The 27443-nt window shown below is 38.9% G+C and overlaps 1 protein-coding gene across 1 annotated transcript; it reads left to right on the top strand.

Annotated features, from left to right (window-relative positions):
* Positions 1-24836: 24836 nt before the first annotated feature.
* Positions 24837-25277, top strand: LOC138902375 (uncharacterized). The gene has a single exon (XM_070190233.1). The coding sequence runs from the start codon at positions 24837-24839 to the stop codon at positions 25275-25277; it is 441 nt and encodes a 146-aa protein (XP_070046334.1).
* The last annotated feature ends 2166 nt before the right edge of the window (positions 25278-27443 follow it).

Genomic DNA, 27443 nt, shown 5'->3' with positions numbered 1-27443 from the left:
ATCCAACCCGTCTGCTCTTAAATCAATGGCTCACAATTTATCTCAATTTTCCCTTTAGTTTTAAAACACTCGCGCAGAGATCTAACTCCACCGTCAAAATACTATAATCTGACGACCACCAAAATTCTTCTTCAAAACCCTTTAATGGTCGAATTATCAGGGCCGTTGATCATCAGATCAAACGGTCCAGATCTCGTCTCCCTTTCTTAATCTAGAGTCGAATCCCCTCCCCCCTTCTCTCAAACCCTAAATCATTTCCTCCCATACTCAGTCTCCCCTTCTTTCCTTTTCCTCTTAATTCTCTTAACTCCCATCACCTAATCAATCAGGAAAACCTTGCACAAATTCGTGCAAGGAGTCAAATCGCTCAGAGATTCATCCCTACTGTCTCCTGCATTCGTGATTTCTGCTGAAACCTTTCCTCTTTCATCGATCAAGTTTAAAATCCTCAAATCTGAACCCTAACCCCAAAGATGAAACCTTAAATCGCCTATGATCTTTCAAATCCATGGCATGCATGGTTATCCGTTTTGCTCATGTACTTCAAATCTTGTTATTCTTTTCCTTTTAACAATTAGATTTCAAAAGCCCTAATCAAGGAGTCACAGACCAAAAGGTGAAACTAGAATTCGTCTGATTTTCTCTCATGGCCTTTCAAATCGAAGCAAGCATGAGGACATTAGCTAGCTTCATCACTGATATTCGATATCCAGAGGTCAAATGCAATGACCTCTGGGTATTCAGGTTCCGACCAATGGTCTCTCATGCTTCAACGGTCGATCTCTCATTTCCCCATGCTTAGGTAATTATCTCTCACTATTTTCACCTCTGCTCGTCTTTGATTTTCACTCGATTGTGCTTGCATCACCACTCCTCCGTCACTCTCCACTATCGATTTGAATTTGGAACCTTAATGCTTCACAACCACTATAAATAGAGGCTTTTAATGTCCTCACCTAACAGACCTAAAAAAAATGATACATCAGAAGATACACCACGACATCACTTAACAAACAATGAATATATCAATTGAATAGTAAAAAAAATCAAGTTAGGGTTTTCTAACTAGCTTCTAATTTATTTCTGATTCTGATCCTTATAGTGGTTGGAGTATGAATTCTTTATTCTATACGGCTAAGAAAGAGTCTTTATTTGGTTTGCTTCTCAAAAGGAGGTCAAAACACCTCCACCCTTTCACTTTTGACTGTTTTACTCAAATATCATGAACATGCCTATTGTCTTTATTAGTTGTTTCCATTTATGATGTTTGTCATTAATATATAGATGTTATTTCCACTTCATAGTGTTGTGTTGTTAATTTATAGTCATCTGTTATACTTCTAAGTATCTCTAATTGGTATTGATTGAGTGGCTATGTGGCTTTAATGGCTTCAATTTTGTATTAAACAACCTATGTGATTAAGCTGTTGAACATGCCTTAATGATTTTTCATATCTATGTAGACTTCAGACTTTCCTCTAATGTTCTGTTATAATCTTCATGCCTATCATGCTATATTCTTTTGAGTTATGTTATTCTATACTTGAGGTTGTTGTCACACAATTCTAGCTAGAACATGCATGAAAGTACATAGTGTAACCCTGCATCACTTGGTTAAGGCTTGTGAAGTCTAAGTGTTCAAAATGCTTCTTTTCTTTACATAAGTGCTTGTTGATCTTTAAGTATTCTTTGAGTGATCAATATGAAAGCTTTATGTCCATGTCTATCTGTTAGTTGTATCTCTAAGTATGAAACAGTCTTATTAGGATGAACTTCTGTGAACATCAGTGATCATTCTGCACATTTTCATATCATTGATTTAATTGATTTTCGGTTTTGGTGATTTAATTGGTTATATTGTTGCTTAATTTGGAAGATTTTATTTCGTGATTTCATCCATGTCGTATTTATTATATCTTTTCCTTTTTGCATGTCCCCTCCCAGTTAGTATTCTTCTTGTTATTTTGCTATTTTATATATACTTGTCTAGGTTTACTTACGTAGGTTTAATGACCTAGCTGATCGTTTTGAGTATTATATCCTTGTATAGGTTTATTTACGTATGCAAAATCTGAGGTCAATCGGAGTTGATTTAATAGGTTTCAGCATCGATTGTAGAAGTTGGAAATTTATTAGTTTTATTAGGCTTGAATTGGGGTGCGATTCATATTTTTGATGTTATTTGAGGCCTCGACTAAGTTTGTATCATATTTTATGACTTGTTGGTATGTTTGGTTGAGGTCCCGGGGGCCTTGGGTGGATTTTGGATGGTTAATGGATTGGAATTTGGACTTAGAAGATTGTTGATATCGCATGTCTGGTTTCCTTATTCGCGATCGCGTGGGAAGGTGTAACAACCTAGCTGGTCGTTTTGAATATTTTAGCCCCGATATCCTATTTATTATCTTCTCTGTGTTATATTGTGGTTACGGGACTTGCCGGGGTGCTGGGTTTCGGGTTCGGGAAAGTTTCGGAGTGAAATGGGACACATAGTCCCTGAGTTGGAGGTTTAAGTTGTAAAAGTTGACCGTAATTTGACTTATGTGAAGATGACTCCAGAATGGAGTTTTAAGTGTTTCAATAGCTCTGTATGATAATTCTGGTCTTAGGAGCATGTCCGGATGTTGATTTGGAGGTACGTAGGTGGTTTCGACATGAATTGGCAAAAGTTTGAAAAATTAAGGTTTGGAAGATTTGGAAAGTTTGACCCGGAGTTGACTTTATTGATGTTGGAGTCGGATCCCGATTCCAGAAGTTGGAATAGGCCCGTAATTTCATTTATGACTTGTGTGTAAAATTTGAGGTCAATCGGAGTTGTTTTGGTATGAATCGACATTAGTTTTGGAATTCGGAAGTTCATAAGTTCTTCGGGCCTGAATCGATGTGCGATTCGTGATTCTAGTATTGTTTGTTGTGATTTGACGCTTCGAGCGTGTTCGTATGATGTTTTAGGACTTGTTGGTATGTTTAGTTAAGGTCTCGGGGGCCTCGGATGTAATTCAGACCATGTTCGGCGCATTTCAGAACATTGAAGATTGCTGAATCTGGTGCTTCTGGTTTCCTTATACGCGATCACGAGTGGATTAATACAATAGCAAAGAGCAGTTTGGCACGAGGGGAAATTTGCTCTATGCGATCACGAGAGGAGGTCTGTGGTTGTGGAAGGTTGCCTTTCAGTGAATCGTGAATACGTGAGGTCGCGTTCGCGTAGAAGGAATGGCAAGGCTTGGGCTGAGGCAGTTTATGCTACGCAATTGCATGGCCTGGGATGCGGTCACGAAGTTGAGGTAGCTATTGTATCGCGTTCGCAATGGGTTTCACGCGATCGTGAAGAGTAAATTGGAGCTGGGCAGAATTTGTTTTACACGATAGCGGAGAGATTTCTGCAATCGCGATATGTAAATCACTCGGCACCAGATTTAAGTTTCAATGTCGAGGGTTTTATCTCTTATTTGATAATTTGGACTTAGAGAGCTCGGTGTGAGGCAAATTTTTGCGAGATTTTCAGAAAGATTATTGGGTAAGAATTCCTAAGTCGATTTTGGTTAATTTATACGAACGAATCTATTGTTGTTTTTATTATCTAATTAGGGATTTGAGTTGACAAATTAGGGGGAAATGGTATAAACTTCTTGGGCTAAAATTTGAGGACTTGAAAGGCGATTTGATGTCAGATTTGATTAATTCTTGTATGGTTGAACTCATTATCGAATGAGTGTTCGGATTTTTTAATTTTAGTCGGGTTCTGAGGTGCAGACTCGGGTTGATTTTTTGGGTTCACTTATTAATTCTTTGCAAAGATCGTAAATTCATTGTTTGAATTAGTTTCTTATAATTTATATTTATAGTATGAAGTTGTTTTGGCTACATTCGAGCCGTTTGAAGTTGGATAATCAAGGGAAAGGCCTACTAGTGGATTGGGTTAACGTGATTTGAGGTAAATGACTTGCCTAACCTTTTGTGGGGGAATTTTCCCTTAGGATTGGTGTTGTTTGTGATAATTGTGATGTGTAGAAGCCATGTACGCAAGGTGACGAGTGTGTACACAAGCTAAATATGGAAATTACCGGTCCTAGATATGTAGATTCCTTTCATGTCTTAATTGAGTTATCTTAACATGTTATATTCATTAATCTTAGTCTATTTTCACATGTCTACTTGTCTTATTCTCTTACATGCTAATTGCCCTACATGTTTGGTTGAAGTTCTTGTTTCCTTTTCCGTATTTATTACTTAATTGTTGAACTCTTTACTTGAAGTTGTTAAATCATGGAATATCTTGTTGTTGGAATTGGTATTAAGATATAAAAGACGTGATTTACATTAAGGAAAAGTATTAAGTTATGAAATACCATTCTATTGAGTTGTTTATTCTGGTTGTTATTGTTGAGACTCTTGTGTACTTTGTGGTTGAGCCATGGGCTCTTTACTGTGAAATTAATGTTATTGTTTGGTTTCTCTAGCAAGTTGTGTTATTGGACACTTGAGGTACGATATGTGGTACGTTGTGATATTGATACGCATGCGGTGGTATAAGGTTTTTGGGTTGAAATGCATACAGTGAGATAAGGTGGGCTTGATATGCGTGGCTAGTAGGGGAACTACTAGAAGTCATGCGGTGTGATAAGGTGGGCTAAAACGCGGGATGCTATTTCGGAAAAATGATTTTCAAAACTAAATGTAAAGGCTCCCTCGATGATATTAGGAAAGATTGCGACTTGTTCTTGTGATTTGAGACTACGAGGCAGTACTTCGGTAGTGACTCTTGTTGGAATTTCTCCATTGCTTTGCACTTGTCTTTGGTTGTAGTTTCCTTAGCATATTATTAATTGCCTTTCTCCGTGTTGTACTATTTTCTTAGTTCCGTGTAACTAACCTTGATATGCTAATTGTTGATTCAATTTCATTACTGTCATTATTACACTGCCTTACCTTTCTTTAGTTCTTTATTCATTCAAGTAGGGCCTTGACCTGACCTCGTCATTACTCTATCGAGGTTAGGCTTGACACTTACTGGGTATCGTTATGGTTGTACTCATGTTACTCTTCTGCACATCTTTTTATGCAGATCCATGTACTTCCTATCAGCCTAGGCATTAGCTAGGATTCAACGGCAGAGACTTCAAGGTATACTTGTTGGTGCCCGCAGGTCTCGGAGTCCCCCTCTCTCTAGATCTCTTTATTCATTATCTTTTCATATATAGACATTGATGTATAGGATTATCCAGTGTTTCTATTTAGAGCTTGTGACTTGTATTTCGTCGGGTCTCGGGATTTGTTCATGATGAGTCGGAGAGTTATATATTATTGTTGCTGAGTTTTGAGACTTATAATTATTGTTTGTTATTTCCGCATGTTTGTTAGGCTTACCTAGTCTTAGAGACTAGGTTCTATCACGACGTCCTACGAAGGGAAATTTGGGGTTATGACAAGTTGGTATCAGAGCCCTAGGTTCATAGGTATTATGGGTCACAAGCAAGTTTAGTAGAGTCTCGCGGATCGGTACAAAGATGTCTGTACTTATCTTCAGGAGGCTATGGAACTATTAGGAAAAGTTTCGCTTCTTTGATTCCTTATCATGCGAATTTGTTGACTTTGAAATTCTAAATCATTGTCTTTCTATTCTCTCACTGATGATGAGAACACGCATGACTGGATCTGATGATCAAACACTCGCGCCCCCTGCTAGAGCCGCGAGAGGCCAGGGCTGGGGCAAATGCCAAGGACGGCCATGTGGTGCAGTCAGAGCACCCGCACGTGCTGCTACAGAGGAGCCACTAGTAGCTCCAGTTAGAGAGCAGGCACCTGAGATGCCTGTTACTAACCCTGCACTTCAGGAGACTCTCGCTCAGTTTTTGAGTATGTTTGGAACTCTAGCTCAGGAAGGGTTGATTCCACTTGCTCCTACCACAACTCAGGACGGGGGAGGGACACAGACTCTCGTTGCCCGTACCCAAATTAGTGGGTCCAGGTTGATCAGGTACCAGAAGTCATATCAGTGCAGTTGTGATGACCCAAAATGTCATCTTTAAATTTAATAATTATTTCTATGTTCTAAGACAACAAATAGAACCATTCAGCTTCCCTCGACTTGGGTGCGCAGTCCGTAAAACATTTTCGGAATGTGTTTTTGTGAAAAATTGATTAAAATGTAAAATAGAGCTTTAAAACTCAACTGAGTTGACTTTGGTCAACATTTTGAGCAAACGAATATGGATCAGTGTTTTGACAGCTCTGGTAGGTTCGTATCGTGATTTGAGAGTTGGACGTATTCCCAGAATTGAATTCGGAGATCCCTAGCTCAAATTATCGCCATTTAACAAAAACTAGAAATCTAATGGCTAAAAATTTCTAAAGTTTGACCGCGGAGTTGACTTTATTGATATCGGGTTCGGAATCCAATTCTAAAAATTTGAATAGGTCTGTTAAGTTGTTTGACTTGTGTGCAAAATTTGAGGTCAATCGGACTTGATTTGATAGGTTTCGGCACTGAACGTAGAAGTTGAAAGTTCTTAGTTTCATTAGGCTTGAATTGGGGTATGATTCATGGTTTTAGCATTATTTGATGTGATTTGAGATTTTGACTAAGTTCATATGATGTTTTAGGAGTAGTTTCTGTATTGGTTCTGGTCCCGGGGGCCTCTGGTGAGTTTCAGAAGGCTACCAGATCGAAAATTGGACTTAAACAGCTGCTGGAAATATTAGCCTTCTGGTGCAATCGCACCTGCAGAATTTAGCCAAGAATTGATGACTTATTCGATCAACTTGAGGTCTGGCTATCATCAGTTGAAGATCAGGGCATCTGATGTCCCTACGATAGCCTTTCGGTCTCAGTATTGGCATTATGAATTCCTAGTGATGTAATTTGGGTTAACAAATGCCCTAGCAGCATTTATGGATTTGATGAACCGGGTATTCAAACCCTATTTAGATTCTTTTGTGGGTGTATTCATTGATGACATCTTGATTTACTCCAGCAGTCGAGAGGAGCATGAGAAACATCTTCGGATTGTGCTTCAGACTTTGAGGGATAATCAATTATATGCCAAATTTTCAAAATGCGAATTTTGGTTAGACTCAGTTGTCTTTTTGCGGCATGTTGTATCAGCTGAAGGCATAAAAGTAGATCCTAAGAAGATTGAGGCAGTTCAGAATTGGCCTAGACCTACTTTAGCTACAGAGATCCAGAGTTTCCTAGGGTTAGTAGGTTACTACCACCGGTTCGTGGAGGGGTTTTCATCCACAGCATCTCCAATGACCAAATTGACCTAGAAGGGTGCCCCATTCAGATGGTCAGATGAGTGTGAGTTGAGCTTTCAGAAGCTCAAGGCTGCTTTGACTACAACACTAGTGTTGGTATTACCCACAGGTTTAGTATCTTATACGGTATAATATGATGCATCTCGTGTTGGGCTTGGTGCAGTACTGATGCAAGATGGCAGGGTGATTGTATAATGCGTCGCGGCAGTTAAAAGTTCACGAGAAGAATTATCTTGTTCATGACTTAGAATTGGCAGCCATTGTTCATGCGCTGAAGATTTGGAGGCATTACCTTTACGGTGTCTCATGTGAGGTATTTACTGACCATCGTAGCTTACAATATCCGTTCAAACAAAAAGATATCAATTTGAGGTAGAGAAGATGGTTGGAAGTGTTGAAGGACTATGATATCACTATTTTGTATCACCCAGGAAAGGCCAATATGGTGGCTGATGCTTTGAGTAGAAAGGATGTGAGTATGGGCAGTCTTGCATATACTGCAGTTGGTGAGAGGCCTTTAGCTGCAGATGTTCAGACTTTGGCCAATTAGTTCGTGAGGTTAGACGTTTTAGAGCCAAGTAGTGTTCTAGCTTTTACAGCCGCTCGGTCTTCTTTATATGAGTGCATCAGAGAGAGGCAGTATGATGATCCTTATTTGCTTGTACTTAAGGACACGGTGCAGCACGGTGATACCAAACAGGTTGCTGTGTGGGAAGATGGAGTTCTGCGAATGCAGGATCGTATTTGTATGCCTAATGTGGATGGGCTTCATGAATTAATTCTTGAGGAGGCACACAGTTCCAAGTATTCTATTCATCTAGGTGCCGCCAAAATGTATCAAGATTTACGGAAACATTATTGGTGGAGAATAATGTAAAAGGATATAGTTACATATGTAGCTCGGTGTTTGAATTGTCAGCAAGTTAAGTACGAGCATCAGAGACCTGGTGGTTTGCTTCAGAATTTAGAATTTCCTAAGTGGAAGTGGGAGCGTATCACTATGTATTTTGTTGTTGGACTCCCATGGACTCAGAAGAAGTTCGACGCAGTATGGGCCATTGTGGACAGGTTGACCAAGTAAGCCCGTTTCATTCAAAACTTACATTCGTGAGATTGTCCGCCTTCACGGTGTGCCCGTGTCTATTATTTCATATCGAAGTACGCAGTTCACCTCGCACTTCTGGAGCATTGTACAACGTGAGTTAGGCACGCAGGTTGATTTGAGTACAATATTTCATCAACATGCAGACGGACAATCAGAGCACACTATTCAGATATTGGAAGATATGCTTCGTACATGTATTATAGATTTTGGAGATTGTTGAGATCAGTACTTGCCACTTGCCGAGTTTGCCTTTAATAATAGCTACCGGTCGAGCATTAACATGGCTCCTTATGAAGCATTATATGGGAGAAGATGTCGTTCGCTAGTTGGGTGGTTTGAATCAGGAGAGGCTCGGTTGTTGGGTACCGATTTGGTACGGGATACCTTGGATAAGGTCAAGATTATTTAGGATTGACTTCGCACAGCTTAGTCTAGGAAAATGAGTTATGCCGACCGTAAAGTTCATGATGTTGCCTTCATGGTTGGAGAAAGAGTATTGCTCCGGGTTTCACCTATGAATGGTGTAATGAGGTTCGAAAAGAGGGCAAGTTGAGCCCTAGGTATATAGGATCCTTTGAAATTCTTGAAATGGTGGGTGAAGTAGCCTACACGCTTGCATTACCACCTACTCTATCAGCAATTCATCCGGTTTTCCATGTGTCCATGCTTCAGAAGTATCACGGTGTTCCGTCCCATGTGTTAGACTTCAGCTCAGTCCAATTGGACAAAGATTTGACTTCTGAGGAGGAGTCGGTAGCTATTCTAGCCCGGTAGGTCCGACAATTGAGGTCTAAGAATTATCCTTCAGTTCAGGTGCAATGGAGAGGTCAGTTAATTGAGACAACTACCTGAAAGTCCGAGTCAGACATGTGGAGTAAATATCCACACCTTTTCACCAGCTTATGTACTTTACTAATTCTGTTCGAGACGAACTTTTGTTTTAGAGGTAAAGAATGTGATGACCCAAAATGTCATCTTTAAATTTAATAATTATTTTTGTGTCCTAAGACCTCAAATAAAACCATTCATCTTCCCTTGACTTAAGTGTCCACTCCGTAAAATGTTCCGGGAAAGTGTTTAAGTTAAAAAAAGATTAAAATGTAAAATAGAGCTTTAAAACTCAACTGAGTTGACTTTGGTCAACATTTTGAGAAAAAGGTCTCGGATCAGTGTTTTGACTGCTCCGGTAGGTCCGTATCATGATTTAGGACTTGGGCGTATGCCCGGAATTGAATTCGGAGGTCCCTAGCTAAAATTATCGCCATTTAACGAAAACTAGAAATCTAAAGGCTAAAAATTTTCAAAGTTTGATCGCGGAGTGGACTTTATTGTTATCGGGGTCGGAATCCGATTCTAAAAATTTGAATAGGTCTGTTATATCTTTTATGGCTTGTGGAAGAAATTCGAGGTCAATCGGACATGATTTGATAGGTTTTGATGTTGAACGTAGAAGTTGAAAGTTCTTAGTTTCATTAGGTTTAAATTGGGCTATGATTTGTGGTTTTAGATTTCGCGACCAGGAATGAGTTGAGGCCGAGGTCAGAGAAGCGAGAAGATAGTCTGAGTTCACGACCATGCATGAGTTGAGGCCGAGGTCAAAGAATTGAGCAGATGGTTCGAGGTCGCGACCAGGCATGAGTCGAGGCCGAGGTTGCAGAAGCGAGCAGATGGTCCGAGGTCGCGACCAGGCATGAGTTGAGGCCGAGGTCGAAGAAGCGAGCATATGGTCCGAGGTTGGGACCAGGCATGAGCTGAGGCTGAGGTCGCAGAAGTGACCAGACATGGGTTGATGCCGATGTTGCAGAAGCGACTGTTCGACCGCAGAAATGACTAAATTAGTCACAGGTGCGAAAAGCCCTAAACAGAACATATAAATTCGAGGGTTGACCATTTTTACCCATTTTTGGATTTTAAGAGCTCGGGTGAGGCGATTTAGGAGATTATTTTTCACAAAAAATATTGGCGTAAGTGTTCCTTATCATATATTGATTATAATTCATGATTCAATATTCATTTACATCATGAATCCGTGAATTTATGGAAAAACAATAAGATTTTAATAAAATCTTCCAAAAACAAAATCTAAGATTTGAAGGTCCAGTTGACATCGGAATTTGATAATTTTTGTATGGTTGAACTCGTATCAGAATGGGTGTTCAGATTTTGTGGATTTTTCGGGATTCGAGATGTGAGTCCCACTGTCGTTTTGTTTTAAAATGAATTTCGTATTTTAATCCGTAAAATTAATAAATTCATATGGAATTAATTCCTACGATTCGTGTTGAGTATATTGAATTGTTTGTGACTAGATTTGAAGCTTTCAGACATGAATTCGTGAGGCAAAGGTGTATTGGAATCTTGAATTTGGTTGCAAAGCGAGGTAAGTGTTATGGTTAACATTGACTTGAGGGAATAGAAGTCTTGAATTATTGGTACGTGAATTTCATGTCTAACGACGTATAGGCGAGCTGACGAGTGCCTATACGTCGTCAAATTGATTGTTTGCACATTTATCTGGAAATCATAAATTATTTTAAATCATAAATTAATTATTATATTAATTACTTTTCTCATATTCCTTGCTCAGTATTATGCCTTGAGTCCATGCTATATTTGCTACATGCCTATTTGATTTATGTGACTTAACTATTACTTGACATTTAGCATACTAAATATTAAATTGCCTATTTCCTCCTTAATTTCCACAATTAATTTCTACTTGTCATTACTTGTTTCTAAATAAATCATAAATATTATATTCTTATTGTCTTACAATTTCATATTAATTGATGCATTTATTGGAATAATTTCTTTTATAAGAATTGGTAAATTATATTATTGAGGAGCGGGTTGTACGCCGCAACAAAATCGAAAGTGAATATATTAGAGGAGCGGGTTGCACGCCACAATAGAATTGATTGAAAGTGAATATATTGGAGGAGCGGGTTGCACGCCGCACAAAATTGATTGAAAAGATATATAAAGGATCGGGTTGCACGCCGCAACGAAAATTGAATATGAAATTATTATGGGATCGGGTTGCACGCCGCAACGGAAAGTGATTTATGTAATAATTGGATATGACTGCCGAGTTGGCTTATTGTTGATATGATTTATCAGTTTAATTTCTATTCTTGTTTTCCTATATTGTTATTATTATTATTATTATTATTATTATTATTATTATTATTATTATTATTATTATTATTATTATTATTATTATTATTATTATTATTATTATTATTATTATTATTATTATTATTATTATTATTATTATTATTATTATTATTATTATTATTATTATTATTATTATTATTATTATTATTATTATTATTATTATTATTATTATTATTATTATTATTATTATTATTATTATTATTATTATTATGTACAGGTTAATGTAAGTGACCTACCTTAGCCTCGTCACTACTTCGTCGAGGTTTGGCTCGGCACTTACTGGGTACATGGGGTCGGTTGTACTCATACTACACTGTGCACTTCTTGTGCAAACACCAGAATTGGTCCTAGCGGCGTACAATAGATTTGCTCGGATTCAGCTATCCACAGGAGACTTGAGTTATAGCTGCACGGCGTTGGCAGCTCTAAAGTCCCCATCTACATTATTTTAGCTGTGTATTTCTGTCAGACAGCTTTATTTTCATTCAGACCCTTATTTGTATTATTCTAGTAGCTCGTGCACTTGTGACACCAGTTCTGGGATGGTACTTAGACATCGCTATTATTACGATTTGCTCACTTTATTTCAGATTTTATTCCAGTTATTAGTTTCTTTATTATTAATTAAATTAAATTGTTAAAAAATGGTTAAAATTATTCTAATGTTGGCTTGCCTAGTAAGTGAAATGTTAGGCGCCATCACGGTCCCGAAGGTGAGAATTTCGGGTCGTGACAAGTTGGTATCAGAGCACTAGGTTACATAGGTCTCATGAGTCACGAGCAAGCTTAGTAGAGTCTGAAGGATTGGTACGGAGACGTATGTACTTATCTTCCAGAGGGTATGGAGTTTAGGAACAATTTCACTTCTATTCTACTATGTAGTGCAATTTTATTCTATCATTGACGATTGAACTCTTCTATTTTTGTCCTTTCGCATATGGCGAGAAGATGCACTGCATCTACAGCCGAACAGGAGCCAGAGCCCCCAGTGACAACTATGACTAAGGGTGGAGGCCGAGGCCGAGGTCGCGCCAGAGGCCGAGGTAGAGGCAAAGGCAGGGCTCAATCTAGGGCTCGAGCAGCAACACCTATTGTGGAACCTCAGGTGGATTTAGAAGCGGAGGTTCTAGCTCAGACGGTACCTGTTGGACCTGCTCAGGTTCCGGAAGGATTCATAGCTACTCCAGTACTTCAGGACGCTCAAGTCCATTTGGTGAGTCTTATGGAGGGTGTGGCCCAATCAAGTGGATTATGGTGCTAGGAACATAATCTAAAGTACCTCTCCACTCCAACCGTGGCAAGCCTGGCATAGCCAACGTCACCTTCTTGGTGTGATAATCAAGGATAACATGATAGGGTGACAATTAGTCCATACCCAAGATAATATCAAAATATACCATACCGAGCAACAATAGATCGGCTCTGGTCTCAAAAGTACCAAGAACAACTAAAAACGACCAATACACAAGGTCAACAACAATGGAATCTCCCATAGATGTGGACACATAGACAAGAGAACTCAAAGAGTCACGGGATACACCTAAATATAGAGCAAAGTAAGATGACACATAGGAATAAGTGGAGCCTGGATCAAATAAGACGGGCACATCTCTATGACAAACTGGAATAATACATGTGATGACTGTGTCAGATGCAACTGCCTCCGTCCTAGCATGAAGAGCATAATATCTGGCCTAACCTCCCCCTCTAGGGCGACCTCTACCTGTCTGACCTCTATCTCTAGCTGGCTAAGCAGGTGGAGTGGTAACTGTTGCGGTAACCATGACCTGAGAAGCCTGAGGATCCCGTGGAATATGTGGGGCCTGAGTAGTATATGGAGGTGTACCCCTCCTTAGTCTGGGGCAATCCCTTACCATTTGACGAGTGTCACCACACTCAAAATAAAATCTTGGAGGATGTGGCTGCTGGAACTGGCTCGTGCCTGGTCGGCTGGACTAACCGCTGAAACACCCCGTGCAGGAGGTGCACTAGACAATGGCGGTGTATAATGGGTAACTTGAGGCCTGGAAGTATCCGAAATGCCGCTGAAAGCTGTAAGTTTTGAATGAATAGGACGGCTCCCATAACCCCTACCATGACGGGATGCAACTGGGGCACGAGCACCACTATATGTGCTTGAAACTCGAGCCCTCTTGGCCTCCCTCTCCTCTCTCTCCCGGGCCCACATACCTTCCAATCTCCTAGCGATCTCCACTACCTGCTGGTATGGTATGTCTATATCCAGCTCTTCGGCCATGCTGAATCTTATACCAGAGTTGAGCCCATCGATAAATTGACGATCTCGCACTTTAACAGTAGAAACTAAAGCTGGTGCATGCTTGGGCAAATCACTGAACCACACTGCGTACTCCAATATGGTCGTAGCAACCCTGGTGCAACTGCTCAAACTCTGCGCGTTATTCATCCCTGAGATTCTAGGGAACAAATTCCCTTAAGAATATATTTGAGAACTGAGCCAAGTGAGTGAAGCTGCCTCGGCCGGGCTACCCAACTCATACGTTTTCCACCACTGATAAGTCGCTTCCTTAAGATGGAACAAAGTTAAAGCAACCTCACTCGACTCCACAATACCCATAGTACGTAGGATACGATGACACTCCTTAAGAAAACTCTGGGCATCCTTTTACGTCAAACTGCTGAAAGTAGGAGGGTGGTACTTCTTGTACCTCTTGAGCCAGAGATGCTCCCACTCAAAAGTTGTTTCCCTAACCTCGCGCTGAACTAGGACAAACGACTTTACTGGTATGACCTTCGGGACCTGGTCAACCTGGACCAGCTACTTTGGGGTACGGGCTACAGGAGTCTGTGCTCCTCCCCCGACCTGAGATGTGGCAGGAGAAAGTGGAATCAACCCTGCCTGAGCTAGAGTGTCAAACATGCTCAAACATTGGGCGAGAGTCTCCTAAAGTGCAGGGGTAGTAATAGGCATCTCAGGTGCCTGCCCTCTAGCTGGAGCTACTGGTAGCTCTTTTGTAGCAGCTCGGGCAGGTGCTCTGGCTGTATCACGTGGCCGTCCACGACCTCTACCCCGACTTTGGCCTATCGCATCTCTAGCAGGGGGCGCGAGTGTCTGACATCAGATCCAGCTATACGTGTCCTCACCATCTGTAAGAGAATAGAAAGACAGAGATTTAGGATTTTGAAGTCAATTTATTCACACGATAAGGAATCAAAGAAATTAGACTTTTCCTAACAGTTCCATAGCCTCTCGAAGATAAGTATAAACATCTCTGTACCGATCCGTGAGACTCTACTAAACTTGCTTGTGACTCATAATACCTATGAACCTAGAGCTCTAATTCCAAGTTGTCACGACCCCAATTTCCCTCTGTATAATGTCGTGATGACAACTAGTCTATAAGACTAGGTAATCCAAACAAACAGGCAGAAATATCTGAAATATTAAAATAAAGTCTCAAAACTCAACAACTATATAAGATAGACTCCACTGCTCAATATATACATATTCCCCAAAACCTGGTGAAATATCAGTCACAAGCTCTATGCCAATATCAAAGTGATCCCTATACAACTGTATCTAGTAAAGAAGGAAAAATATAGAAATGGATAGCAGGTGACTCTAAGGCCTGCGGACGCGGGCATGTGTACCTTGAAGTCGCCAAATACGAACTCAGCTCACTAGTGTTGGGACTGATAGGAGGTACCTGGATCTGTACAAAACGATGTGCAGAAGTGTAGCATGAGTACACCATAATGGTATCCAGTAAGTGCCAAGCCTAACCTCGGTAGAGTTATGACGAGGTTAGGTCAAGGCCATACTGGAATTAATAAGAAACAAGATGAAAGATTTAACAATATAATAAAAATGACAAGGAATGAAACAAGTGAGGAGTATACCACAAGTTAACTACACAGAATCAAGGCAATTGATACATCATGGAAGGAAACGAGGATTTGACATGTTAAGGAAACAAAACAACCAAAGACAAGTACAACAAATAGAGAAAGATCAACAAGGGGCACTACCGTGGTACCGCCTTGTAGTCCCAAATCACAAGAATACCTCACAATCTTTCCTTAAACCACTGCGGGAGCCTTGCATTTTAGTTTTGAAATTTATTTTCCCGAAATAGCATCCCGCGTTGTAGCCCACCTTATCACACCACATGGCTTCTAGTAGTTCCCCTACTAGCCATGCGTATCAAGCCCACCTTATCTCAGCACATGCGTTTCAACCCCAAAACCTTATCCCACCGCATGCATATCAATATCACAACAAATCACAAATCGCACCCCAAGTATCCAATATCACAACTTGCGAGAGAAAACCAAACAATAACAGTATTTTTACAGTAAAGAGCCCATGGCTCAACCACAATGTACACAAGAGTCTCAACAATAACAACCAGAATGAACAACTCAACATAATGGTATTTCACAACTTAACACTTTGCCTCAATGTGAATCACGACATTTATATCTCAATACCAATTTTAACAACAAGATAGTCCATGATTTAACAACTTCACATGAAGAGTTCAACGATTTAATAATGAATGCGGAATAAAGGAAACACGAATTTAAATTAAACATGTAGGGAAATTAGCATGTAAGAGAATAAGACAAGTAAACATGTGAAAATACACTATAAATGATGACTAAAACATGTTAAGGTAACTCAATTACGGCACGAAAGGAATCTACATGGCTAAAACCGAAAATTTCCACATTTATCTCGTGTACAAACTCGTCACCTTGCGTACATGGCTTTCACATATCACAATTATCTCAACCAACACAAATCCTAAGGGAAAATTCCCCCACACAAGGTTAGGCAAGTCACTTACCTCAAATCACGCTAACTCAATCCACTAGAAGGTCTTTTCCTCGATTATCCAACTCCGAACGACTCGAATCTAGCCAAAACAATTTCATACTATAAATATAACTATAGGAAACTAATTCGAACAATAAAATTAAGATCTTCATGAAGAATAAAATGTCAACTCAGGCCCGCATCTCGGAACCCGACCAAATTTTAAAATCCGAACACCCATTCGATTACGAGTCCAACCATATAAGAATTATTCAAATCCGACATCTAATGACCTTTAAAAACTCAAAAATTTAGTCTATGAAGTTTCTACCATTTCCCCCCAATTTCCAACTCAAACCACTAATTAAATGATAAAATTAACAATAAATTCATGTAAATTAATCAAAATCGAGTTAGGATTCTTTACCTCAATGATATCTCTGAAAAACCCTCGAAAGATCACCTCTCACCGAGCTCTCTAATTCTGAAAATGGATTATGAATCAAACCCTCGATAATCACTCTTTTATGCCCAACAAAATCGATTTTACGGCCTTAGTGTCGCTTTCACGGTGCCGCACCTGCGGAAAAACCTTCGCAAGTGCGGATTCCACTTAAGCTCAGGGGATTTCTCTTCTGCGGATAATTCTCGGCTTCTGCGACCCTAGGCTTGGCCGGCCACTTTCGCTTCTGCGTTTCCTCATTAGCTTCCGCGAGTCCACTTCTGCGAGACTTTGACCAAGCTGGGAAGGCCACCACTCGCTTCTGCGATCAAGCCCTCACATTTGCGAGTCTGCACCTGCGACCAATAGTGCGCAGGTGCAATTGCACTAGAACAACCTAGCTTCACCAGTGAGGCTAAGTCCAATTTGTTCCGGATTCGATCTTATTCACACCCGGGGCCCCCGGGACCCAGTCCAAAAATACCAACAAGTCCCAAAATACATAACGGACCTACTCGAGACCAAAAATCACATCAAACAACATTGATTCTATGAATCACAACCCAAATTCAAGCCTATGAACTACGAACTTCTGAATTCCGAAACCAATTCATACCAAACAAACTCCGGTTGACTTCAAATTTTGCACACAAGTCATAAATGACATTACGGACCTATTTCAACTTTCAAAGTCGGGATTTGACCTCGATATCAATAAAGTCAACTCCAGGTCAAACTTTCCAAATCTTCCAAACCTTAATTTTTTCTTACTTTCGCCAAAGTCACACCGAAATGAACTACGAACATCCAAATCCACATCCGGAGATGCTCCCAAGTCTAAAATCACCATATAGAGCTATTGGAACCATCAAAACTTCATTCCGGAGTCTTTTACATAGAAGTCAAACTATGGTCAACTCCTTCAACTTAATCCTCTAACTGAGGGATTATGTGTCCCATTTCACTCCGAAACTCACTCGAAATCAAAACAAAATACCCCGATAAGTCGCATAACCACAATATAACACATAGGAGGCAATAAATAGGAGATCCGAGCTAAAATAATTAAAATGACCGGCCATATCGTTATAGAGGGTGCGAAGGTAGGTAGGTGGGTTAGTGGGGGTGGGGCGGGTAGGGAGTCGGGGGTAGGTTGGGCAGGGTGGTGGGCATTGTGGGTGGGTGATAGGAGCGGTGGATGGGGGTTAGTTGAAGTGAGAGATAAGAGCGGTGGATGGGGGTTAGTTGAAGTGAGAGATAGGATGGGATAGATTAAAAAAGTATTTTGGATAATATTTTCCTTTCTAACAGGAGAACACATATTTTCCTTAAATTTGAGAAAAATGAGTTTATTGAAAAATATTTTTCAAAACATTTAAGTCAACCAAACATAAAAAAATTAAAATATATTTTTTTTTAAAAATTTCTTCGTACCAAACACACCCTAAATTATAATTTTTGAAGTGAATTTCTATATGGATAAGTGTATATCTTGACTAAATAGCTAAGTTAAATGATACCTTTTGTATTTTGTAAGGTTGTTATATGTTAGTATATGAATTGGTTTTCTAACCAAATAAATACAAACTAGTGACAACCTCATGATTTTAAGGTTATATTCTATCGCTTTTCATCTCTAAAATTGCATGGGGCTCCCTATTTGGTCGCTCCTTTTTAACTTATACCCGTTTTATTTTTCCGTTTGCATCCGTACCTATTTTTTTTTGTTAAAAGTGTTTTAAAAAGACAATTTTACCCTTCTTTAATAAAAGACTATTGACAAACTACAGGACAAAAACTTAAGCATGTTTAGGCTGAAGTTTTAGCAAATAAACTAAAAACTTCAGCTTGTTTAGACTGAAGTTTCGGAAAAAACTCTGGACAAAACTGTAGACTACGTTACAAAAGTTCAGCATGTTTTGGTATGAAGTTTTAGCAAATGAACTAAATAACTTCAGCATGCATTAGCAAAAACTCTTTAGAAAATTACATACTGCAAGATAAAAACTTAAGCATGTTTAGTCTGAAGTTTTAGCAAATGAACTAAATAACTTCAGCATGTTTTGTTTGAAATTTTAGCAAATGAACTAAATAACTTCAGCATGTTTTTTCTGACGTTTTAGCAAATGAACTAAATAACTTCAGCATGCATTAACAAAAACTCATTAGAAAATTACATACTACAAGACAAAAACTTAAGCATGTTTAGTCTGAAGTTTTAGCAAATGAACTAAAAAACTTAAGCATGTTTAGTCTGAAATTTTAGCAAATGAACTAAATAACTTAAGCATGTTTAGTCTGAAATTTTAGCAAATGAACTAAATAACTTAAGCATGTTTAGTTTGAAATTTTGGCAAATAAACTAAATAACTTAAGCATATTTAGTCTGAAATTTTAGCAAATGAACTAAATAACTTCAACATGTTTAGACTTAAGTTTAGGATAAAATTTATGACAAAACTGTAGACTGCAGGATAAATAATTTCAGCATGCATTAGCATGAAGTTTTAGCTTCAATATGAAACAACTTCATGCTATATTAGCATGAAGTTTTAGCTTCAACATGAAACAACTTCATGTTACATTAGCATGAAGTTTTAGCTTCAAGGTGAAACAACTTCATGGAAGTATGATTCTGAAGATGAATCTGGACAAGTTTCTGATTCTTTTATAAAGTTGCTGAGAGGAGAGGAGGAGATCGTTTTATATCTTTTGTCAGGGGTGTAATTGTCGTATTATTACGGATTTTTTGGAGATGTCTACTAAATCAATAATTTTAAAAAATAAGGTACAGGTTAAAAGGTGACACAAATATAGGGTACGACTGCAAATACCCCCTTTGTATCACCTAAATGGCTACTTACATTAATTGAGTTGTGACAATGTTAATGATGTTGCATGTTGGACTTTGACATGACGATTACAAGTATATTGTATTAATATTAACCTAAGGTAAAATATATAGGCAACCCCTTAAAATTGTCATAAATTTTCATTTGAATTTCAAACTGAAGTTATTTCCTATCTAACACCTAATCAATGTTCTAAATGTGTCTATTAAACACCTAATTGTTTCCTATTAGACAGAAATTGTCTAAATGTTCTTTATGTTTCTTTATTATATTAGATTGAATTACTATCCTAAAGACCCCTAAATTATTCATGTTTCAGTTACTCCCTTAAATCACAGTCAATGGCGGATCTACCTAGGCACTTGTGGGTACTTAAGCATTCATTATATTTGATCATATTTGATAAATTTGTATAGACAATTATAAAAATATTTAGATAAATATAGAGTGAGCACCCATAACTAAACTCTTTTCCCCTCTTCTTAGGAATTTAATCGACGCGAAGACCCACGACTATCATAGTAGTATTTTTTTTTTATCTAAAACCTCGTGCAGTTCCAATAGCATTCACGTGGCATTTTACATTCTATTTATAGCACGTGAAAGCTCGAAAATAGATCAAAAGAGCATCCATATGGCATTTTACATGCCATTTTTAATATTAATTATTCTTAATTCTTTTTCTTTTCATTTCCCCCCTCAAAACTCTATATCTTTTTCTAACAACACTAAACTAGTTAAAACTCATAATCTTAAAATTATAGTAATATTAATATAATTTAATAAAAGAAATGAAAAATCTAGTTGCCAATCACAAATAATTTTATCAATAACAATAGACTCTGTTAAGTACGTTTTAATGTTCAATCTTAGACAAGGCAAAAGTTGTTTTGATATTGACGAAGAAGAAAATTTAATAAATTTAGATAAGGCAAAAAGAAAAACGAGTAAGAATTTTTTTAACTGCATTTACCGTTATGATAAAATTTAGTTGTGGTATTCAACTATATTATTATTTTGTGAGTATTAACAGCCCATCAGAAAATGTTTTGATGGAATCTCAAGTATGCGTCACGCCGTGGAAGTAAGATATTTAATCTATCTTTTTGGGAAGCTAACTCCTGTTTCCGGCACTCACCCTTTTCCTTTTGTATGTAGTCAGTTCTCTAGTAATAGCCTAGTATTTAGTTGCCAGAACTAACAATATCTTCTTTTTTTTAATTATCTCAGCTTTGTAATTCGTTCTTTCTAATTTTTGCATCTATTAAATGCCATTAATGAAATTATTGCTCCATAAAACGTTCCTATATAATATTTAAAATTTATTTATCAAAATTATCTTACATTTGTATATTACTTGCCCTAACTACAGTTTGCTTGTAATTTATGTACAATCAATTATTAGTGCCTTAAATTAGGACATTCAGTTACACCCTTGTTCTTTTTTTCTATCCTCTCCTCCTTCCTTATTCTCTACCGCCTCTCTCCACCCTAAAGCGCGTTGAGTTGAATATTGAATCCTAGACGCATACTGTCACGACCCGAAATTTCCCACCGACGGGACCGTAATGGCGCCTAACATTTCACTGGCGAGGCAAGCCAACGTTAGAGAATCATTAAACCAATTCCTTATTCCCATTCAGTAATTAACAATAATTAACTAAGATGAAATATAATAAGTACGGAATATCATAAAACTGTATTAATTACTACCACCCGGATCTGGAGTCACAATTCACGAGCATTCTAGAATTTGCTACAAGTAATAGTCTGAAAGAAATACAACTGTCTGAATAAAAGAAACAGTAGAACAGAAAAGATAAACGGGAACTTCAAGGTCTGTGAACGCCGACAGATCTACCTTGAGTCTCCGGACAGCGCACCGATAGCAAAATCTCGATCAACCCGAGCCGGTATCAAAATCTGCACAGAAAGTGCAGAGTGCAGTATCAGTACAACCGACCCCATGTATTGGTAAGTGTCGAGCCTAACCTCGACGAAGTAGTGACGAGACTAAGGCAAGGCACCTACAAATCAACCTGTACAATTTAACAGTGTATATACAAATAACAGAAATAAAGAACTAAATAGGAAATGTCGGGAGGGAAACATACTAAGGGAAATACAAGATAAAGAACTACAACAGAATGATCACCGGAGCAGTCAATATACCATGAATCAACAAGAATAGTGAATACAGTAAGAAAAAATACACGGCATCACCCTTCGTGCTTTTACCCTCAATCTCACCATAAAATTAATAGAAACGGCACGACATCACCCTTCGTGCATTAACACTCACAATATGACACGACATCACCCTTCGTGCATTAACACTCACAATATGGCACGACATCACCCTTCGTGCATTAACACTCACAATATGGCACGACATCACCCTTCGTGCATTAACACTTTCCCTTACCATAATGTAATGCATAAATAAAAATAGGGAGATCGAATAACAAGTACAAATCTTACTTCAACATTTGATTCCATAATATCAATCTTAACTTTGAAATAAAAACTCAATTATCACCAGAAGATCCGAAAATATGATAAGAACGATAAATTGAACAACACTAGTATAACACATAGAAATTAGGCATAGGAACGAGACAATATAAGAAAAATAGAGAAATATGGAAAACAGGTAAATTGACGGCGCATAAATACTCGTCACCTCACATATACACCGCTCACATAAATTTTATTTAGCAAGCAATCTAAAGTTTTTAATTTCCTCAAGTCAGGGTTAGACACAACACTTACCTCGCTCTGAAGGCCACTTAATTCTCAATCACAGCTTTTCCTTTGGAATTCACCTCCAAACCACTCGTATCTATTCAAAAATGACTCAATACTATCAAATATTGCTAAAGAAATTAATTATATTGCATAAATTAAATTTCCCAAAAAGTTCCTCCAAAAATATTGAAAATATTGACCCCGGGCCCGCTTGGTCAAAATTCGAGGTTCGAACCAAAATGCACTTACCCATTCACCGACGAGCCCGAATATATAATTAGTTTAGTTTATTTCAGATAATATTAGAGGTTTTGTATAATCCACTAGATGCTCATACACTTGTGACACTAGGTCTTGGCTTACACATTGGTTGAATTAAGAGTTGCTTATTTTTCTTGGTTATTTTAAATTTATTAGTTGGCTTGCCTAGCTGTAGTGTTGGGCGCCATCACGACCTAAGGGTGAAATTAGGTCGTGACAACATGGTATCAAAGTACTAGGTTCACGTAGGTCTCACAAGTTATGAGCGGACCTAATAGAGTCTTGCGGATTGGTATAGAGACGTCTGTACTTATCTTCGAGAGGCTATAGCGTGTTAGGAAACTACCTTTCTTCATATTCCATCGTGCAATTAATGTAGTACTAAATATCCTTCTCTTATTCTCTCATAGATGGTGAGAACAGGCTCTAATGAGGTCCCAGACCAGGAAAGATCTATTCCCCCAGTTGCTAGAGGCCAAGACAGAGGCCGAGAGAGGGCTCCAGCCCGTAGTAGAGGGCGAGGACATCCCAGGACAGTTCCAGTTATGCCGCCAGTGGGTCCAGCATAGAATCTCATTATTGAGGAACATGGTGAAGTGCCTATGGCAGATCCAGCTCCGATAGATTTCACATTTGCACCGGGATTCCAGGATGTTATGGGTCGTATGCTGCGGTTCATGGACAATATAACTCAGGCCGGTTTATTTTCGGCAGACCCAGCCACATCTCAGGCGGGCGGCAATGAGCCATTGCAAGAGATTTGGGAAAGATATCGCACCATGGTCAATAATGCCCGAACAATGATATGACCGAGGCCATGATCCAACAGACCTTCTACAGGGGGATCAACACAATAAATCAGTGTGTGGTAAATCAACTCGCTGGGGGTAATATCATGAACACTCCTTATTCTGAAGCTTGTGAAATCTTGGATGAGATGGCAGACACCTCTTCGGCGTGGCAAAGTAGAGCCAATGTTCCTCAGGGTGACCCAAATGTTATTCACCTACATAAGGAGCTACATGATCATGGGCAATCTATTACGGAGTTAATCACCACCATGAACCAATTTGCCAAGGCTCAGCTTCAACAGGTTCAAGGATCGAAACAGGTGAATGCTATGGAAGGGGTGAACATGATGGTAAACAAGAGACGGCAACGAGGTCAACAAGTACAAAACCATCCAGAATAATTTGAGCAAAGTAATAGTGGGTATAATCAAGATGATTCATATGATGAGCAAGATGAAGAGGTTCAATATGTCAACAATTATCAAGGTCAAAGAAGCAATGCTCCAAATCAACAACAATGGAGATCACAAGGAAACCAAGGAAACTGGAACAACTAAGGCCACCAAAGAAGTTGGAGCGGTGGCAACAACAATAATCAAAGAAATTGGGGTAATCAAGGTAATCAAGGCAATTGAGGAGGAAATAATCAAGGTAATTGGGGTGGCAACAATCAAAGAAATTGGGGGAACAAAAATAATCAAGGGGGTTGGAACAATAACAATCAAGGAAATCGGGGGTCAGGCTTTTAGAGACCCCCGATATATCAACAACCAAACAACCCGCCTCCATATCCGTCGCAAGGTCCTAGTTCTTCCAATAGTAAAATGGTACGGATTGAAAACATATTTAAGCAAATGATGGAGAAAAACGCCGACTCCGATGCCCAATTAGCCTCCCATAACACTTCTATCCGCAACTTGGAGGTTCAACTTGGCCAAATTTCTCAAGATTTAAATACTCGCCCAAAGGGGGCACTACCTAGTGATACGGTGGTGAACCCGAAAGGTGGGAATACGGGGCATGCAATGGCCGTGACAACAAGAAGTGGGAGAGGTGGAGTTGCTAGTACCTCAAACCAAAGAAGACATGTGGGTGATGATGTGTTGGTACAAGATGATGATGAGCCAAGCAATGATGTTCTAGCTAATTAAAAAGCGGGGATTAATATTGATGAAAATGTGGAGGATACGCAAGAAGAAGTGAACCCATCTAGGGAGCACATGACTGACATGCCGGAACCGGTAGTGCCAAAGGCTAAGGTACCAATGTCAAGGCCTCCTCCTCCATACTCTCAAAGACTTGAAAAGCAAAACAATGAGAATCAATTCAAGAAATTCATTGATATGATGAAAAGTTTGTCTATAAATGTGCCGTTGGTTGAAGCCTTAGGACAAATGCCGACATGAAGGATTTGGTAACAAAGAAGAGATCAATGAACTGTGAAACGATCAAAATGACATATCAAGTGAGTGCTATGGTGCACTCCATGTCTCCAAAGTTGGAAGACCCCGGTGCTTTCACAATCTCGTGCACTATTGGGAGTGCCGATTTCGCCAAAGCTTTATGTGATTTGGGGGCAAGCATTAACTTGATGCCCTATTCTATGTTCAAAACATTGGGAATTAGGAAACCAAGACCCACATCCATGAGGTTGCAAATGGCGGATCGGAAAATGAAAAGGCCATTAGGGATAATTGATGATGTGTTAGTTAGGGTGGACAAGTTCATCCTTCCCGCAGATTTTGTGATACTTGACTGTGAGGTTGACTACGAGGTGCCAATCATTATGGGGAGACCTTTTCTTGCTACAGGGAAGACATTAGTTGATGTGGAAGCTGGATAGATCACCTTCCGGGTGGGCGATAAAAAAGTGGTGTTCCATGTTTGTAAATCAATGACGCAGCCAAATAGCAACGAAGTGTGTTCGTTCGTGGATCTTGTGACCGAAGTAATTGTTGATGACACAAGTGTTGTGATAAATGTGGAAGATACCTTGGAAATTGTGTTGTTGAATCATGATGAGGATGAATATCCAAAGCCAATGGCCTTTCCTATGCTAAAATGAATACCAAACTACCCATACTCTCGACATTTCTACTCAAGGCACCCGCAATCACATTCGTCTTGCCCGGATGGTAAAGGATGGTATTATCATAATCCTATTTCGGTGTAAGTGGTATGATCCAACACCTACTAGAGGTACAAAGGTTCACCCTCAGTATAAAATAATTGAAATTAACTGCACGAAGGATTATGAATTCTATGATCCATTTATCATTGCACAAAATGTGAAACAAGTATATTATGTTCCTTATCCTTTGTGCAAGAATAAGTCCTCATGGCGGATAGTTATAAAAACAAAGCCCGTAGGTAGAATAGAAGTTGAGGATGCATTAAAAGTCGCGTACCAAAATGACATTTCAACTGTTCAAGAAAGGGTTGTTGATGAATTAGTGGGTGAATTGCAGCATAGTGAAGGCATTTATGAAGAATATGATACTTCGGTCCTTACTCGTAGATCAAATCGACACGATTTTGGGGAAGGAACATCTGGGGTAAACATGGAGGAAGATCTAGATGTTGAACATGAAACAAACGAGGAAGAATCATTTGATGGAAATGAAACAAGCGATGAAGAAGAATTACTTGATGAAAATAAAATAAGCGATGAGGAAGAATTAAATGATGAATATCAATCAAGCGACGGGGATTGACATGTTGATTTTTTTTATTATTCATTTAATATGTTGAAGAATTACTTTATATTTGTTATGTTTTAACATATTTTATTATTTGGTTTTATTACACAGATGGCACCTGGTAAAAAAAAGAAGACAAGACATGATTTCCAATATCCTCAGCATACTTCAGGTCCCACTACCTCGTCTGTGCCATTTATGAGTCCTCCTCCTCCTCCTCCGGATCATCATCAGCAAACTTCAGGTCCCACTACCTCGTCTGTGCCATTTATGAGATATCCTCCTCCTCCTTCTCAGCAGACTTCATTGCTACCTTGCTTTTTCACTTTGCCCCATGTGATCCAGTAAAATATAAGCCTATCTCTAATTCCCATAGCATGCACGCTATACCATCTTATTCGCCAGCTTATCGTACTAGTCAGCATGGTGACTCCTTATTTATGCCTCCGTCATCAGTGACTCCAAGCCCAAGCTATCATGTTAGTCAAAATGGGGGTCTCTCATCTATGGCTCCATCTTCATCTCCATCATCATCTACTCCTAGCATTTCTAGGCCGCATCTTGGAGGCTCTACCGTACCATCATCCCCATCCATTGATACATCTACACCTGCTCCTGATGGTGCACAGACTCAGACTTTTGAAGAGATTGTAACATACGATTCTCTTCACATATTGATTATCATTCCTGATGGGACCTACTGGGTAAGTAGTTACTTTATATTCGTTTGAATTTTTGAATATATTTTTAACATATGTTAATTTTAATGCAGGTTTGTTCCTTCCAATGAATCTACGAAGGTGGTTGTGGATTGTGTTAAAGCATTTTATCGAGATGCTTGGAGTAAATGGTCAGATATACCGTACATTTACAGAGACCAGATGTGGAATCAATTTAGGGTACGAAACCAATGAATTTTATATTTTTTTATCAAATTACTCTTATTTCATCTAATGTTTTAAATTATTTGCAGACAAGGTGTGCATGGCTTCCCAAATATCATCAACTAATAAGTCATAATTTCGAGAAAAAAGGTAGTGATAGGCTTAAAAATATGTTGTATAAGGCTCGACTCGAACAAAAGATGCCCGGTTGGATACTAAAAGACATATGGGATAGACTTAATATAATTTGGGCCTCTGAAGAATTTAAGAAGAGGAGCAACACTGGAAAGGCTGCCCGGGCCTCCAATACAGGTGGCTCATTGCACATTGGGGGTTCAGTTAGTATGGAGACCCATCGAAGGAGAATGGTAACTTTTTTATTATATTTGTTTTGATTTTAACTATATGCGATTGAACTTTATCTAA

This window comes from Nicotiana tomentosiformis, chromosome 12, assembly GCF_000390325.3.
Source record: "Nicotiana tomentosiformis chromosome 12, ASM39032v3, whole genome shotgun sequence".
Classification (NCBI taxonomy): domain Eukaryota; kingdom Viridiplantae; phylum Streptophyta; class Magnoliopsida; order Solanales; family Solanaceae; genus Nicotiana; species Nicotiana tomentosiformis.
The sequence above is the reverse complement of the archived record's forward strand: the minus strand, read 5'-3'. Positions and strand labels throughout refer to the sequence as shown.